Source organism: Mirounga angustirostris, unplaced genomic scaffold (assembly GCF_029215605.1).
Source record: "Mirounga angustirostris isolate CCGP_5_RB_7025 unplaced genomic scaffold, mMirAng1.0.hap1 SCAF_4, whole genome shotgun sequence".
NCBI lineage: Eukaryota > Metazoa > Chordata > Mammalia > Carnivora > Phocidae > Mirounga > Mirounga angustirostris.
Genome location: NW_026991712.1, coordinates 59011776 through 59030395, shown reverse-complemented (window position 1 = coordinate 59030395; position 18620 = coordinate 59011776). Strand labels below are relative to the sequence as shown.

At 37.1% G+C, this 18620-nt stretch overlaps 1 protein-coding gene across 3 annotated transcripts in view; it reads right to left on the bottom strand.

The window, feature by feature from the left end:
* The window catches only part of STAU2 (staufen double-stranded RNA binding protein 2), a 280288-nt gene that overhangs the window by 86617 nt on the left and 175051 nt on the right, over positions 1 to 18620 (bottom strand). For 2 of the 3 annotated variants that reach the window (XM_064588192.1, XM_064588194.1), the window contains one exon: positions 15712 to 15825. The exons of the other annotated variant lie outside the window; for it this stretch is intronic. In XM_064588192.1, coding sequence (XP_064444262.1) covers positions 15712 to 15825 — 114 coding nt within the window. The remainder of the gene's footprint in view (positions 1 to 15711; positions 15826 to 18620) is intronic. 3 annotated transcript variants of the gene reach the window in all.

Below are 18620 nucleotides of genomic sequence, written 5' to 3'. Positions count from 1 at the left end.
CAGTTAAGTCTATTACCATTTTGAGTTAATTTTTGTATGTGGTTGAGGTGAGACTCTAAATTCGTATTTTTTTCATATGGATATTTAATTTTCCCAGTACCATCTCTTGAAAAAACAATACTTTCCCACTTAATTTCCTCAGTACTTGTGTGGAAAATAGATTGAACTTAAATATAAAGGTTCAGGCAACTGGGTGGCTCAGTTGGTAAAGTGACTGCCTTCAGCTCAGGTCATGATCCTGGAGTCCCTGGATCGAGTCCCACATCGGGCTCCCTGCTCGGCAGGGAGTCTGCTTTTCCCTCTGACCCTCCCCGCCCTTCTGCTTTCTCTCTCAAAAAAATAGAATCTTTAAAAATAAATAAATAAAGGTTAATTTCTGGACTGTTCCATTTGATTCTGTTCCATTGATCTACATATCTATCCTTATGTCACTAACTTGAATAATGTAGTTTTATAGTAAAAAATTTGAAATTTAGTATAAGTCTTCCAATTTTGTTCTTCCTCTTCAAAATTGTTTTAACTATTCTAGGCTCTTTGCTCTTCCACTAAATTTAGGATCAGCTTGTCAATTTCTAAACAAAACAAAAGCCTGCTGGGATTTTGATAGAGATTGCATTGACCCTATAGGTCAATCTGGGGGAAAGTGGCAACTTAACAATAATGGGTCTTCTAATCCATGAATGTTGAATGTCTCTCATATATTTAGATCTTTAGTTTCTCTCAGCAATGTTCTGTAGCTTTCAAGGTCAAGGTCTTAATACCTCTTTGGTTAAATTGATTCTTAAGTATTTTATTGTTTTTTGATGCTATTGTGAAAGAAAAAGTCTTCTTAAATTTATTTTTGGAATATTTGTTTCTAGTATCTTTGTATTTAGTACACAATCGATCTTTTAATATTAATTTGTATCCTATAACTTTGTGAACTTGTTTTTAAGTTCGAACAGGTGTTCGGGTATGTGTGTATATGTGCAGATTTCTTAGGATTAAATAAAGACAGTTTTTTGTTTCTTCCATTCCAAGCTGCATGCCTTTTGTTTCTTTTTTCTCCCCCCCCCCCTTTTTTTTTCTTTTGCCCTGGCTACAATCTTTAGTATAATGTTGAGTAGAAGTATTGAGAGCAGGCATCCCTGCTTTGTTTCCAAACTAGGGGGCAAAGCATTCAATATTTCACCATTAAGATCACATTAGCTGTAGATTTTTCACAGATGCCCTTTAACAAGTTAAGAAAGTACCTAAGAGTTCTATTCCTAAATTGTTCAGAGCTTTTAATCAGGAATGGGTGTTGGATTTTGTCAAATGCTTTTTCTGTGTCTGAGATTATTGTGTTTTTTTCTCCTTTGTTAATATGATGTATATAGTATGTGATTTTCAGATGTTAAATCAACCCTGATAATGGTGTTTAATGTTTTTTATATGCTGCTTGATGTTGTCCCCCATTTTCTGAGGTTCTGTTCATTTTTTTCATTTTTTCTCTGTTTTTCAGACTGGATAATTTCTTTTGATCCGTCTTGAACTTCATGGGTTCTTTCTTCTGCCATCTCATATCTGTTGTTGAATCCCTCTAGTGAATTTTTCATTTCAGTAATTCTCAACTCTAGAATTTCTATTTGGTCTTTTAAATAATTTTTATCTCCTCAGTGAGATTCTCTATTTGTTGAGTTATTGTCATTATGCTTTTAATTCTTAAACATGGCTCCTTTCAATACTTGAACATATTTATTATAGCTGCTTTGAAGTCTTCATCTGCTAAGTCCAACATCTGGGCCCACATCTTCTTTCCACTCAGTATTGGTAAACCTTTCCTTTCTTTTCGTATCTTGTAATTTTTTGTTAAAAACTGGAATTTTAGATACTATATTGTAGTAACTCTGGATTTTGATGTTCCTTTCTCAGGGTTGTTGTTGTTGTTGTTGCTGTTCTTTGGCTATGAATTTGCCTAGATTAAATCTATGGAATCGATCTCCCCATGGCATGCAGTTCCTTGTGTCTCTGACTTCCTAAGAATCAACCTTGTGTCTGCATAGCTTAGTCAATTATTGATTAGTAATTGTGCTCCAACACGATAAGCCAATAAAGCTTTTACGTTGCCAGTGGGGTTGTGTTTGGGTTGGGGAGCTCATTCAAAGCTCAAGCAGTTCTCAAGTCTGCCTTGGCATTTACTTTCTGCCAGACCCTCTTGCATCTCCTCTGTATATGTGCAGAATTCCCATGTGCAGAAAGGGATGTATAGATAGCTTGGGCCCTCTCTGGTCTCTAATGCAGATGTATAAAGTCTGTTGATCAGCCAGGAAAATATTCTGGTTTATCAAGGCTCCTTTCACTACATCATTTCCCAAATCTCCTTAGTAAATTTCTGGCTACTCTGTTGGTTCGCCATTGACCCCAACCAAGACTGTAACCTCAGGTTTACTGAGCTGCCAGCTAGTCTTTCCTATTTGTTTGCCACCAAGATGTCTACTGTTATTCACAATGCCTATGGGCATAGGGTTTTTCACATTCCACTTTCAATCAAGTGAGGCCATTCCTCCAGTCAAACTGCTGATTTTCATGGCTTTTCTCATCCTTCTGTAACTATGTTGATTGAGCCTGAACGTGGGGCATGGCAGCAGCCCCAGACAGGAATGCCACAGAATCCTACTTTTCCTACCTGAAGTCCACTAGTTTTTCCATGAATAAATGCTTTTCTCAATTTGTTGAGCACTTTTGGTCAATTTCCAGAGTCCTAAAATTGCTCTTTTTGATAATTTTGTCTAGTTTCACTGTTGCTTTTTGAAAACAATTGTCCAGCTCTCATTCTGCCATATTGGTAGTGTGCCTTTAAAGCTATTTTTAATCCCTCTGTTTCTTTCTGTCATACTCAGCCGGTCACCAAGGTCTACTGATTCTTTTCATGCAATGTGTCTCTGGGAGAGATGCTGTTTTTCTTGCCATTTTTAGAGATACACCCATCAAGATAAGCAGCACCCATTCATTACTGAATTACTATGATAGAAGCTTTCATCCCCCCCACAGTCAATTCTGTATCTGGCTACTAGATTGATCTTACAGACACCAGCATAATCATATCCCTTGCTACCGACTGAAGAATGGTTCTTTGCTGCAAAAACATAAAAGTCATACTGCTTAACCTAGCTGTCAAAATGTACTCAACTGCTTTGATCTTATGCAACACCATTTATTCCTGGAGCTCCCACCAAGTTGAGTTTTTCTTTCCCCACACATTCCTTTGCCAATTTCTATGTTTCTAATTATTCTCATGTCGTTTCCCCTATGTGGAGAGCCTTTGTGATTTGTCTTTCAATTTTTGGTCCATCAACTCCTAGAAGAAGCTTAATCAGGTGAACTCTTCTGCTCTTGATCATTTCTGTATTCCACAGCTTTTCAATATTCATATACACATATATAGATTTTGTAAACATTTCTGACACTAATCATGTCAGATTGCAATCAGTCCTCAATTCTGTGTTTTGTCGTTTCTCCAATATTTTTTCCTTTTAAATGGATTTTATTTTTTAGAGCATTTTAGATTCACAGTAAAATCGAAAAGAAAGTACAGAGAGTTCCCATTTATCCCATCTCCAACTTTTGATTATACTCAATTTGAGGGTTTTCCCAGTTTACAAAATTGGAAATACTTCTTACCATTTAATACAGTGATGGACATGCTTAGTACATGATTACTGAATTAATAAAATGTTTCTTCATTTCCTAGGGAAATTTTCAAAAATCTTCTAAGAGAAATGATCACTTTGGAATGTCTCTACGCCTCGCCCCTTGAAGATCTTAACTCTTACATTACATATACCTCTGAAAGCAGAAGTGATATTTAACATTTTTAATAACTGTGTGGCATGAACACCAATCAATGAAATCAGACAACAAAACAGTCCTGAAAATGCCTGTTGTCCCAAGAAATGATCCATTATAATGTTCCTAGATCATGAAGAGGTCCTACAGGTCCTAGACATAAGGCCATGATGGCAGAGGGTGGAATATGGGGCAACAGCTATTTACCAAGTGGTTATGAAAGTATTTAAACATTTTAATATACAAACATACAACCATATCAGAGGACATAAACTGAATATCAGTCCCACCAACGAGTCAACTGATAGTCTTTGGATTTTATAATGACTGTAGAATATAATATCGATAAAATGGACTTCTGTCAATCAGGCACTTTTGGATTTGGAGAGCAATATGAGAACAATGAGTCTCTGTAATGCAAGATGCAGAGAAGGACGCACAACAGTCAGAAGCCAATGTCAAGGGTCAGTTGGGCAGTACAAGATCAAACAGAACAGAAGTACTAGTAGGCCAAGACACACCAACAGAGCAGACAGGAGCTAAATAACCAGGAGTCAGAGTTCAAGGTTCAGCCAAAAAGACAGTTAGGATATGCTAGATAAGGAGACCAGCAAACAGTGGCCTGGAAAGCAGATATGTATCCACATGGAAATTGCAGCGAAGCAAATCTGTTCCAGAGCTGAAAAATTTCGTACTATGTTTTCTTTTACAATAAGAACCTATGTGAAGGCATGACCTCTCTCTCTGCATATGAGGTAGGTGAACCAGGTAGGAAGCCTCCTGGCATATTAGTCTTTCAGAGTGAGAAATTTAAGTGTGGGTCTTGGTAGAATGGTGACACTTCTTGCCAAAGGTACCAGGTTTGCTGGTAACACACCACTGGATTGCCTGGGAAGGGTAACAGACATTTTTTATCACTACGTTGACCCATACTAATTTCAGATACATTAAATATTTGGGGGCCTAAAACTGTCTTCAAATTCTTTCATCAGAGGATGCAAAGAGAACTAAATTAACTAAAAGGGTATTTTAAAAATATGTGGTCTGAAAAGGCAGTAACTGCCAACTTAGAAACAAAGAGAGCAGGCCAAATAACTATTAGCAGTGAAAGAATAAAACTGAATATTCTGAAAAATAACTGGTTTGTCTAAAAAAGAATTTTGGAAATGGGAAGAGGCATGACTTAATTGAAGGTGTGTTACTAAGAGAGAGAAGGTTTCTGTTTTTCAGTTTTAAATAGTATAATAAATCATACACAACACCATAATTTGAGTTTACGAGGAAGGTAATACTCTTTAGGTTGTAAAAGTGACCTCCAGTGGGCAATAATGCTCTCAAATCTGTGGCCTAGGGAGCTATATTCCATTGATCGTCACTTTAAAAAAGTCTATATAGGCAACAGTTTTCCACTATAACTTTCACATCCATTTAGCCAATTATATACATATGGTATTTATTGTTTTAATAATGTATCTGGTTATGATTCATTAGTATGAACTGTTAACAGAAAGGTTTGTGGAATATTTCCCCCATGATCTTCAAATCAACTTCAAATATATAGATCTACAGAACAGAAATATTAAATTCCTACTTAAATAATGTAAAATTAGAATACTGAATTAAAAATTAAGGAATTACTGACATGGAGTATGTATGTAGGTTCCAAACTGAACAAAACTTATTAGGGAGGAAAAGTCTAGAAAATACTTTTGGTTCTGTACTTTAATTTGAGATCATGAACATGAAATTATCTTCAAAGGGGTAATCTGTTGTGAAACACTGAGCTACAGGTAAGCTGGGGTACGGGTCAAATAATCACCCTAAAAATCTTTTTTAGTATCGTTCAGAAAAGTCAGGTTTTTTGAAACTTGAAGTTTCACCCTTTCTGGTGATTAAAATAGCTGTTCCTCATCACTTCAGGAAAAAGTGGGAGAAAGAAAGCAATAAGTTAAGTTTGTGCATTTTGACTATAGTCCAAAATTATTTTATAGGTCAAGTTAATAAGTCACTTGTGTGTACAATATCACTGAATGTATGCAACCTCTTAGAAATGTGGTCATGCTATACTAAACATAAATGAAATCATGAGTCAGTTATAAAATACATAATATTTAGTCTTCCCACTACCTTCCCCTATAACTCACTGTTGGTTCTAGAAACTGCTTATACATCTGAAATGAAAGAAGTGAAAGATCACTATGGAAACAAGAGAATATTCCCTACTACTTAAAAAAAAGTCCAGCTATGAAGTGTTTCTAAATGGGATTTCAAAAGGAGACAAAAGTAACCTTTGCTACAGACAAACTTTCTTCCAATGCCCTGATGAATGCTGATGTAGAAAGACTTATTATTCCCTTAGGGAATAAAATTGATTTCCACTGTAGAGTAAATAAGTCCAAAATTCACAATCAAGTTTAACTGTGCTATAATATGGGAAGTATTTCCAGAAAACTGGCTCTTTCTAAACGAGAATGAACTCTGAATGACCATGTTTAAAATAACCATTTGATACAAATTCAAAAGGTGAATGCCTAATGTTTCTTCCTTCTATTCCAGGAATTAGACCAATGAATTTTTTCTGTAAAGGGGCAGATGGTAAGGATTTCAGGCTTTGCAGGCAATGAGGTCTCTTTCATAATCACCTGTCTCTGATGCTTTGGAGTGAAAGTGGCCACAGATAATACCTGAATGAATGGATATGACTATGTTCCAATCAAACTTTATTTAGAGGCACTAAAATTTGAATTCCATATAATTCTCACATGTCATGAAATATTACTCTTCTTTTGATCTTTCTTCCATCATTTCAAAATCTGGGGGCGCCTGGTGGCTCAGTCGTTAAGCGTCTGCCTTCGGCTCAGGTCATGATCCCAGGGTCCTGGGATCGAGCCCCACATCGGGCTCCCTGCTCAGTGGGAAGCCTGCTTCTCCCTCTGCCACTCCCCTGCTTGTGTTCCTGCTCTGGTTATCTCTCTCTGTCCACTAAATAAATAAAATCTTTTTAAAAATTCATTAAAAAAAATCTGAAAACCATTCTTAATTCAGGTGGTAGGCTGGATTTGGCCTGCAGGTCAGTTTGCTGACTCCTATTCTAGTCCATCAACGAGTAATTAACTATTGTGAGAAGTTGTTCCTAGTGACTTCCTACTGAAATGTTTTCTTTGAAGACATGACTGAATTTGTAACTATGTGTGGTGATAGAAATTAACTAAACTTACTGTGGTAATCATTTCACATAAAATGTACACTTAAGTTTTTTTAAAAGATTTTATTTATTTATTAGAGAAAGAATAAGAGAACGAGAGAGCATGAGAGGGGGGAGGGTCAGAGGGAGAAGCAGACTCCCCGCTGAGCAAGGAGCCTGATGTGGGACTCGATCCCAGGACTCCAGGATCATGACCTGAGCCAAAGGCAGTCGCTCAATCAACTGAGCCACCCAGGCGCCCAATGTTGTACACTTAAAACTAATACAATGTTCTATGTCAATTATATCTCAATTAAAGAAAAACTAAAAACAAAAAACACTGTGAACTATTGGGCTAATTGCTGAACTATAAAATGTAAAGAAAAAAAGATATGATTAAATTCCTTAACTATAATATATATTTGTATAAAATGAGAATTTCATGTAATAAAGTTAAAAGTCAGAAGAAGAAATTTTAGACCTATAATCATGGGACATGTTTCAAGTAGAGGAGATATTTTGAAACATTTCAATATGAAGAAACATCAGTAAATATGAAAGCAATTTCTCAAAGCAAACATTAAAGTTGATGTGCCTTTCTAGTACCTCTCTTAGTACCCTATTTCATAAAAAGTAAATGAAAATCAAGTTATGTTTTGAATTCTGGCAGCTGCAGGACCTTGCAGAAGCTTCCAATGGCAGTTATCATACCCTTTCTGTTGACCCCCCATGGCACTCAGCTCTGTAGTTTGCTATGTGAAGCAACTATAACAGCTGAAGTTCAAAACCCATACTGGATCTATGAAAAACAAAGAAAGCCAGAACCCTATCACCCTAGGATGATGACGACATGGGGTCTGTTATTAGCCAATGCCACTTAAGTGTGCCCTTATTATATTAATACAAAACTTTGCCTTAGGTAATCGTTGCTCAAACCTATGAATTTCATGCATCTTTAGATTCTGAGGCCTACAGTCCCTAAGGACAGTATTCAGTGGATACTGACTTACTTGTGTACTACACTATGGGATTCTAGAATCAGGAGGCAGGCCCTGGAACTTTAAGAAAGCAATTCAGGATCCTGAGAAGGTTGTAGGTGTATGCATGATAGGTTAGACAAATTAAAGGTTACAAAAAGATCAGTGAGAGAGTTAATGGAGATATATGATGGATTCCTAATGATAGTTACATACTACAATTAAAGTTCCTCTTTTGAGCAAGGAGAGAGTGGCCCACGCAGAGGGAAGAAGTACAAACAGAGATACAGATGCGAGAGAGCATGAGACATGGAAACTCAAAACTGTCCGAACACGAAGTGTGGGTACAAGTTAGGTACAGGGCAAATGGTGAAGGATGAGATTGGAGACAAAGGCAGGGACAAAATCATAATGCCCACAGACCTGCACTGTGCAAAACACAAGTGCTGCTGAGCACCTCAAGTGTGGCTAGTCCAAAATGAGATCTATGAAGAAATATTAAGCACCTCAATAGTTTTAAAAGTCGATTATATGCTGAAGTGATACTTTAGATATAGTGGGTTAAAGAAAAAGATATATTAAGATCAAGTTTGCCTGTTTTTTTTAAACTTTTTTAATGGGTTTACTAGAAAACTTAAAATTATATATATGGCATTTAATTCCATATGTTGTAGTCCCTGTAGTTGACTCCTCAACAACCATTTTACCCCAAGCATTTAAACTCATGGTGATCTTGGGGCGCCCGGGTGGCTCAGCTGGTTAGGCAGCAGACTCTTGATTTCGGCTCAGATCATGATCTTGATTCAGGTCATGATCTCAAGGTCCTAGGATCAAGCCCCATGTCATCAGGCTCCGCGCTCAGCAGGGAGCCTGCTTCAGGATTCTCTCTCTCCCTCTGCCCCTCCTCCTGCTCGCTCACTCTCTCTCTCAAATAAATACATTTAAACAAAACAAAACTAAACAAAAAAAACCTCATGGTGAACTTGGGGCACCTGGCCGGCTCAGTCAGTAGAGCATGTGACTCTTGAGCTTGGGGTCATGAGTTCGAGCCCCACGTTGGGTGATTACTTAAAAAATAAAATCTTTAAAAAATAAACTCATAGTGATCTCCTTTCCCTTGCCAGTGACTAGTTTAGAGATGGGCTTGTGAATGACCCAATCTAAGCCTGCCCCATGAAGGAAAGATGGCTGAAGGAGTTCCTGATATAGATGTCTTTGCCCCTAAAAGGAGACCAGTAAGATCAGATCTCTCATTTTCTTTTAAATCTGGCTACACTCCCAGTGACACAGAGAACGACTGTGACCATCTTTCCATGAGCCAGAGGATGAAGCAGAGCTGAGAAATGGAATAACCTGAGTTCTTGTTGACATCACTGAGCTACTTTATCAACCAACCCTGGAGTTCACTCTTCCTCTGAACTTCCTGTTATGGGAGATAACAAGGTTCCTTATTGTTTAAGCCAGTATGAGTCAGGTTTTCTGTTACTTGTAGCCAAAAGCATCCTAGCTGATACACTCCATTAGGCTACAATTACCTCAAAGGAAAGGGACTATATGCACTATCATTTAAGACCATTTAGTACTACAAAAGTTCTGTATATAGTCTATAATCAAGCCATGTATTATTGTTGTGATAGTATATATTTAATATGTGTGAAGACCTTTTCTTTCTTAGTTTTTAATTATTATATGACTGTAAGACATTATGGAATAATTACTAAGGGAAAGAGATTTTTAATTAATCAGAAAAAAAACTATGAGCAGTATTTAACTAATCAAAAGTAGAACAGAATACCCATTAGATTTGTAACTTGTTACACTTCATGGTTGTCCTTTCACTGAGAGATCTGCCTTGAATTCTAGTCAAAGCACACACATGGGGAACAACTCTGCTTGATTTGCTAATCTGGACATAAACCCTTACAGGTAATGTAGCAAATGAAGCAAATATACACACACTATAGTTTATACCTCATAGAATTATTATGAGAATTAAGCAAAATAATGGATGTAGAGCCTAGCACAAAATCTGGTACACAGTAAACACATTTAATATATATTTGGTTCCTGTTTCTTTTCTGTTGAAGAATTGTTCATTTCATAAATTCTAAGTACTGTGCTAAGTATGCATCATCCTTTATATCATAATTTCATTTTGTGTTGAGAAGTCAGATTAGAGCAAATAGCAATTTACATATGTTACACTTCATTGGCGAGTTAGTGCTTGGTTAGGTGGTTGATTTATTCATTTTTTTATATGATGCAAGTGAATTCCAAAGCTAACCTGAACAGAATGAGGTAGGCAGTGGTAAAACTATTAACTGGAAATTAAGCTACTAATCTATGTCTGCCTACCCAGTATTGTTGAGACTGTTAAGATTAATAATGGAGTCTAAATAAAGGTGAATAAAAAAATAAAAAGACAGGGAAGGAAGTTTATGATTTTGAGGCTACCTAGAAGGTGACTGATATAAGTGACAGAGACAGAGAGTAAGCAGTACTGAGTAACATCCGAGTGGTGAAGGAAGATGTAGAAAGTGTCAGGTCAGACGGACAGAGGAAAGAATATTTGGTGAATTATACCAAGCTAGAAAATTCCAAAAACCTTTCTGCACTATTACAAAGGATTTTGCTTTCAAGAATACCCTCTAACCAATACAAATTTAATTTCCAAATAGGACCTATTTAGAGCAACACCCTCACTAGCTCCACCTTACCAAATAAATGAGCTCTTTACTCCACTAATGAATAAGGAAGACTGCTCTTCACTGAAGCCACCATATGATGTGCTGATTTTAAATGTCACAGGATAATTAGCTCACTAAAGACTACATTTAAGTTAGTTGTCTAGCTTATTACGAGGACTAGAAGAAGTCAGTTATTTTTGTATGCTCTAGTATCCAGTGCAATATTCCCAGAGAGTTATTCAGTTAACAAATGTTTGCTAAAAAATATCTGAAAAGAAAATCAGTATCTGGAAATTTAAACTGTTTTTATTCTAGACAGTTAAACATTCTAAACTAATGTAAATTGATAGTATCACATTTGCTGTGATGAATAAAGCAAACATACATAGAACATTTTCACCCAAGACACCACAGGGACTCCCAGGCAGCGACCAGCCTGAATGACTGTCCACTGCCTGGATGAGAATTCAGAGTTCCCAAATGGAAAACACTACAGATCCTTTCCCTGAAGTCAAGCAGACTTAGACCGCTTTCTGGAGATTAATAATTATCCTGGAAGCCTGAAGCAGGCTTTAACTAAGCACTGGCATTTGGAGAAGCTCTAAATCGGGCTCTAAGTTTAATTTAGTGCATTCTAAGGTGGATCCAACATTTTCAGAGAATGCAGGAAAGGAAAAGGGATGTCATGTTTCCACATTTCCCTGGGGTCAATTCCATTTATGGGTCACTGATAAAGGAATGAATCTGGCTTTTTTTTAAAGTTAGGTTTATTGAAGTATAATCTAAATACAATAAAATTTACCCTTTTTAGCATACAGTTCTGTAAGTTTTAATAAATGCATACAGTCATGTTCTACCACCACAACCAAGCTATAGCACATTTCCATCACCCCCAAAAACTGTTTTGACAATTTATGGTCAATCCTTCCTCAGCCCCTGGCAACCAATGATCTGTTTTCTATCTCTCTAGTTCTGCCTTCTCCAGAATGTCATACACATTGCATCTATAGTATGTAGCCTTTTGAGTCTGGTTTCTTTCATCTGTCATGATATAGCTGGCAACAAAGCCAACGAGACTGGGATACTGAGTGGAAAGGAGAGTGGTAGGAATTGCAACTGGAGAGACGGAGAGAGCCAAATCACATAGGGACTTACATGCCATAACAAAAATTTTGGATTTATAGTAGGTGTGATGGGAAGCCACTGGAAGGTTCTGAACAGCTGAATAATGTGATCTGATTAACTTAAAATAATTTTGGCTACTGTGTGAAAGATATACCACAATGGAACAGAAGTAGAAAAAAGGAAGCTAGTGTAAAGACTACTGCAATTGTCTGGGTTAAACGTGATAGGGGGGTGACTGGCTGGCTCAGTCAGTAGAGCATGCGACTCCTGATCTAGGGGTTGTTAAGTTCGAGCTCCATGTTCGAGCTCCATGTTGGGTGTAGAGATTACTTAAAAATAAAGCCTTAAAAAACAAAAACAAAAACAAAAACCCATGATAGTGACTACAATGGCAACATTGGAAGTGGTGAAAAGTGGTCTGGTGACAGGTGTAATTCAGAGGAAGGGATACCGGAACTGGAAGTAGCATCTGAGGAAAGAGGAGGCAAAGATGATCCAAGGAGTGTGACCTGAGCAACAAGGTAGATGGTGGTATTTACCAGGATGGATAAAGGGAAAAGACAGGGGAAGAGGGAGAGGCACATTGGAGGGGGGGGAGGCGGGAGAATCGGAAGTTCCATATATTTGGACATCATCAGCATACAGATGATACTGCATCTCTCTCCTCCATTCTGTTGATCTGTATGAACCTTTGGTAGAGATATTTAACAGTCCTTGTCCTCTTACTCCTTAATACATGAGTGAATACAGTGGATAATACATTTACTCTTTACTTCACTGAGTTCCTAGAGCTAAATCTAAAAATATATGGTAAGCTGTAAATGTTCAAGGCTAGAGAGCTCTTCCATTTCTCACCTTTATTTTCTACATAAGTAAGAACTTCGTGAGTTTCATAGGAAGGATTGCCTCTAAATTTTACATATACTTTTTTTCTCAGAATACTTATTGGTTGTTCAATTGCATTGGCTCAAATGAAATAAGAACAGAAAACATTTTGTAAATGACTGTAATTTTTCTTGCTTTAAAATGTTTTCCAGTATTTACTGATTAATTGGTGAAAAAGCATTTAGTGGTCCATCCTTTCCAACTTATGAGATCAAGTTTATGCTTTCGGTATGGTGAAGAAGTACTTTTTGCTTACCCAGACCCTCACTATGAGGAAAGGGTAATGGCAACATAATGCAGAAAAACTAGAGCATGTGGAGTAGAGGTTCACTGTGTCTCCTTTCCTCAGGGAGCCCAACAGTCCAAGTACAAGGGAGGAGCACTGATCACGCCCCTACTTCCATTTGTACCTGAGGCCACCAAAGTAGAGTATTTGGTATACAGGATGACCACTCCAGTCACAGCTCCATTCATTTATTCATCTATCCATCTATCTTCCACTCATCCAACTGACCATTAGCAATGCATTTCTTGAAAGTCTTTTTTTACCTTAAAATCTCATGCAAGTTCATCATCTCTAATGCAACTGCATTTGCTTTAGTGTAAAAATGTCTTTATTTACTTACCATTGAGTAAAACTGACATTCCAGATAGATCTAGTATAAGACCTCTATGTACAGTTGTGCAGGTTATGTACTGAACACCTCATGGGTGGGGGAGTGAGGGCTGGGAGCCTCCATTCATGCTGTAAGTCTTGGGATTTGGATTGCAGTAAAATGCTTTGAGGAAGAAGCACCTTTTTTTTCTAATTTGTAAAGGTGCCATACGGACTAATACTAGCCCAGAACTTTGTATACCTTGCCACATGGACTGGGCATAAGCCTGAACCACCCTCATTATTTTACTCATGAAGAAGCCAAGTTCCAAGAGGTATAGGGACAAGTTCCCATGGCTACTTCATGGCAAATCTAGGTTTGATCTCAGTCTCTATTCCCATTCTAGTGCTCTTTTATAGCAACATGCTACCTCTGCTAACAGTGGGTTGCTCCTCAGGTGTGTGTGTTTTGTTTTTGTTTTTGTTTTTTTACTGTTAAGCTTTTTACATTTTTTTTATTCTTATGTTAATCCCCATACATTACATCATTAGTTTTAGATGAAGTGTTCCATGATTCATTGTTTGTGCATAACACCCAGTGGTGTGTGGGTTTCTGAAGCACTCTTTCATTTCTTTGCTCAGCCTAAAGAGAGGCCTTTGTAGGATGGTTATCTCAAGCTGCTCTTGCATTTGTTTCTGCCATGAATGGATATAGAGAGATACAGCAGTAGCTAGACTTTTTGGCAAATATTCAAAGTAGTGAAGTTGCTAGATTGCAAGCTCCAACAGCAGGACCCATGTCTAACATTCTTGTCATTTCTCCTGAACCTAGCATACAGCTCAGTTATAGTTTTATACAGGGAAATGTATTCTGTAAGTTTGTTTAGGTCCCATCCCTCTACTCCTGCTGCACACTTTCCTGCAGCTAGAGCATATGTCGGTGCCAAACTCTGGGAAGCACTGGAGTCATCTCAAAACTGCTTTCAAGGTTAATATGCTGTCAACTGTTTATCATTGGTTGGTCTCATTTAACCAGGAGCAGGAAGATCAGTCACAGAATCATAAAATGGTAGCACTGGAATGGATCTTGTAAGTCATCTAACCAACTCCTTTATTTAACATTCCAGAAAACAGGGGTGCCTGGGTGGCTCAGTCGTTAAGCGTCTGCCTTCGGCTCAGGTCATGATCCCAGGGTCCTGGGATCGAGCCCCGCATCAGGCTCCCTGCTCCACGGGGAGCCTGCTTCTCCCTCTCCCACTCCCCCTGCTTGTGTTCCTGCTCTCGTTGTGCCTCTGTCAAATAAAATCTTAAAAAAAAAAAAATCCAGAAAATAGGGTCCCAAAGAGAGGTGCAGAATCCACTCCAGTAGCTGCAGCTAACTTATGCTATGGCTAGTTCCTAAGACTCAGATTTTCTGCCTAATTAGTTGCTTTTTCCTAAGCCCCACAATACCTTGCCACCAAGCAACAAAAGATGATTGGAAACCGCACAATGTCAGAGACATTATGAACTAGAGAGGTGTGTCCTTAAGGGTGTCTTTTTTGAGTTGGACAATAAATCATGTGTTTGAGAAGATACACTATTATGTTCTTTTATTCTTTTCATGCAAGGGCACTCCTCAGAGAAGGAAAAAAAGATTAGTCAGGCAAGACTAAGAGAAACCCTCAAATTTCCTGAGAAATGGGTATGAAAGTGGGTGACCATTTTTCTGCAAGTGAATAGTTAATTTAGAAAGCACAGTTGGTTAGTCAAACTGTAAACTGTGTGCATGTGTATTTATTTTGACTCCAAACTAGAAACTCTATGACCCAGATCATTAGTTTAGTCTAATCTGATGATTATTTTAATTGAAAATATGTATTATCTTATAAACAGGATGTATTTTCAAGCTACTATCTAAACAAAGGAATTTGTTATTAAGAAACAATATACTTTTCAGATTTTTAGCTTTATTTCAGAAATAAAGCTTTAAAAGTAGAAACAACACTGGAGCATCCTTTTAATAATATCCCAAATTATGGGAGTAAGTTGGTTCTGAAAGTTCAGTTATTTTAAACACATTCTATAATACTAAACCCTCTTCAACAGAACTAAATGAGTGTATTACAGTGAGACTCCAGTGTTATCTACATTGTTTTGCTAATGCTGCTTCTTATATATAATTATTAAAAATACAAATAACTTGTAGGGCAATTATTTCTTCCACATAAGAGAATTCTATATTTAAGTTAATAATGAACTACAAACTAGAAGTCTAAAATAATTTAAATCTCCTAAGATACCAGTTTCCCAACACAAAAATTTTGGATTTTTCAAAATTCTAGCACATGGTGCTAGTGGATAACGTATTAGGGAAAGCAAAGCTGTATGTGTGCACATCGCTTCCATTTTGATGGTCTCTGGTTTCTCAGCTGGGCCATAACGCAGCAAAATGGCAGTGGTATATTATACCTGGTCATGGCTGGCTTCAATGGAGCTTCCAATAGCATGGAAAGTCATCTGCACAGGGGCTAATGTCAGACAGGTCACACACTCTTTGCCACTTTGTCTATCACAGTAGTGAACCTATAACAGAACACATGCAATCTGCTGAACACCACTTGTGAGAGGGAGCCAGATGCAAGAGGTCCTTTCCAAAGGCTCTAGATTTCCAGAAGAATTCAATCAATTTATGCAGAACACATTTTAAATATTCCTTATCCGGACCTTCCAATATCTATGGAAAATCTATTAATTCCATTTTAAGTACTTTTGAAGTTTTAAAAAAGTTTAGGAAATACTTTATAAAATGTTTTACATTATTATAGCCAGTAGAAAAATTCGCAATTATATGCTATACCTGTCTTTGTAAGTCCAGCTTTTCATAATGCATGATGCTAAAGACTCAAGGGTAAGCATAAGTCAAAGTTCACTTGATTCCAATGGAATTTTGTCAACCTGAATTTTCACTCATCTTTGACTCTATGTGTTTGATTGCCACTTAATTGGTAGTGACATTCTTCTATTTCTACATTATAGTCCCCATAAAACCACTGTTAAATATATCTAGCTATCACTACATCATGTTCTGCTTGACATTTTGACATTACAATCAAATTGAATTAAACTAAAATATTTTACTAAAAATATTTTACTATATTATTTATTATTTTTTAGTTAAATACAATCAACCATTATTAAAACCACATGTAAGACATTCCATATCAGAGGTAGGGTAAATGGGGGTAGAGGGAAGTGTGAGTCCATCTTCCCAGTGGGAAAATTTCCATCCTCTCATTTATCTACTTTCACAGAAGTTCTTTCAAGCAGTGCTTATTTTATTTCTAAGCTAACAAAGCAAAAACAGCATTGCTTTTGTAATAAATTAATGAAACATGCCTATAGAATGGAATTCCTACTAATTTTAGAGAAAATTGGTTTTATTAGTTACAACTTGCTCAATTTGTTAAATGTATATAGGTCTAGGATAAAAGCTTAGGTGAAAATCTTGAATTTGTGAGGAAGAAAATTAAACACATATTAGTTCCCTGAGGTTTAATTCTGACTGCTGTATAATACCCATAATATACTTTTATTATAGATTTTGGTCCATGTATATTTTGTCATGGATAATATACATCTGACTGAAAATGACAGCTATATGGATCTTAGTCTCATATTTAATAATTTAACTTTTTTAAGCTGGTAAGGGCTAAGATTTGCCATCAGTTTCCCTGAAGGTAGGGAAACTTCCTGGTATCTATAAAAAGTAGTTTAGAGTTTAAATCAAGGCAACATACAAAGCTTGTTTCCAAAGTACTTTAAAGATTTTATTATAAAAATATTTTTTCCAAGTTAACTTTGGGGGAAAAGACTTGACAACAGTTCTAAATCACCATTACTATACCTCCTAAGCAAACTGAAAGGTCACTCAAGTATATATGAGTTCAAGAATGTGGAAGTGTTGTTTACTATGCATCAGCTAAATATGATGGGGGAAAATGAAACTTATCACATAACAGGTTTATGCAAAAGCCAATAAACAGTGACACTAAAATAGCTATAGTTCCCAGCCATTTATGGTACCGTTAAAATATTACGTCGTATATAGTGCTATTATAAAACATGCTTTTTAAAATAAAATATAACTGCCCTTTGACATCAATTGAAAGTCTGTATGAAAGACATGACACTTCCCTAAATATCCAAATTGACAGTGAATACACTTCTTAGTTAGCCAATTTATTGCAGTTCTACTTTTTCTTCTAGAGAAATGAAAATCACAAAGGACAGAAATACGACAAGACAATCCCAGTAGAAAATATAAACTCCAAACTGCATTTGCATCCATGGCTTAGATACTATTACTGAAAGATTTAACTTTCTCCTAACTGTACACAATTCACTGGAAGCCTGCAATACACTATGAAACACTGTGCATCCGGCAGCCATTCAACATTGGTGACCATATAGAACTCATATAGAACAGATAAATGTAAAGGTGTAACTTTGCACATAGCCACAAATAAAATGTCAGAGCATCCAGTGAATGTGACAGGGATTGCCAACTGTCCTCCAATATTCTTCCACAGTAATTCCTAGCTAGCTACTTGAATGCTCAGAATAAAGTTCATATTTCCTAGGCTCCCTTATAGCTATGACACCATGTGGCTGAGTAGAATGTAAACAAAAGACTTCTATAACAGCTTCCTGGAAACTTTAAAAAGAGATTTCAAGTGTCTGCCTTTTCCTTCCTCTTGACTCATTTTGTCAGCCTGTTGCTTAGAATATGGGCGGACATTACCATCTTTGGCCAAAGGACAAGGGCTGAAACCTACAGATGGCAGGGTGGTGAGTAGGCAGGAACCTGGGTCCCTGAAGACTCCATGGAACAGACCCATCACACTAGCTCTGGACTGCAAGCTTACAGACCTTTCCATGAGAAAAGAATAAATACCTATTTTATTTAATTCACTGGGCTTTTTATCACTTACAAAGAATCTATCCCCATGGGACTTTTTCTGCTGCCCCAGAATCAACACCAGGCAAACAACCAACAACAAAAGGAGCTCTAAAGAGCTGCCAACATTTAGGCTAGGCCTTACTCCCAACCCCTTAGTAAGAGTCAGCAGAACTGGTCCAACCATAAATAATACACAGAGGAACTAGGAAGGGGGAGGTGCAGGGGAAGGAATCATCTTGACTGTCACCCTTATGAGGAATATAGCATTTTCAATGAGTGGGGTAGCTCTAAGAAAACAGCTGATACAGAGTGGGAGTACTTATATTCTGTCCCCTAGCAGAATCTATAGGCTTCCTCTGAAAAGAAATCTTGACTGAAATCAATGTGTGCCCCTAGCAGTTTGGAAACATAGGAAAAT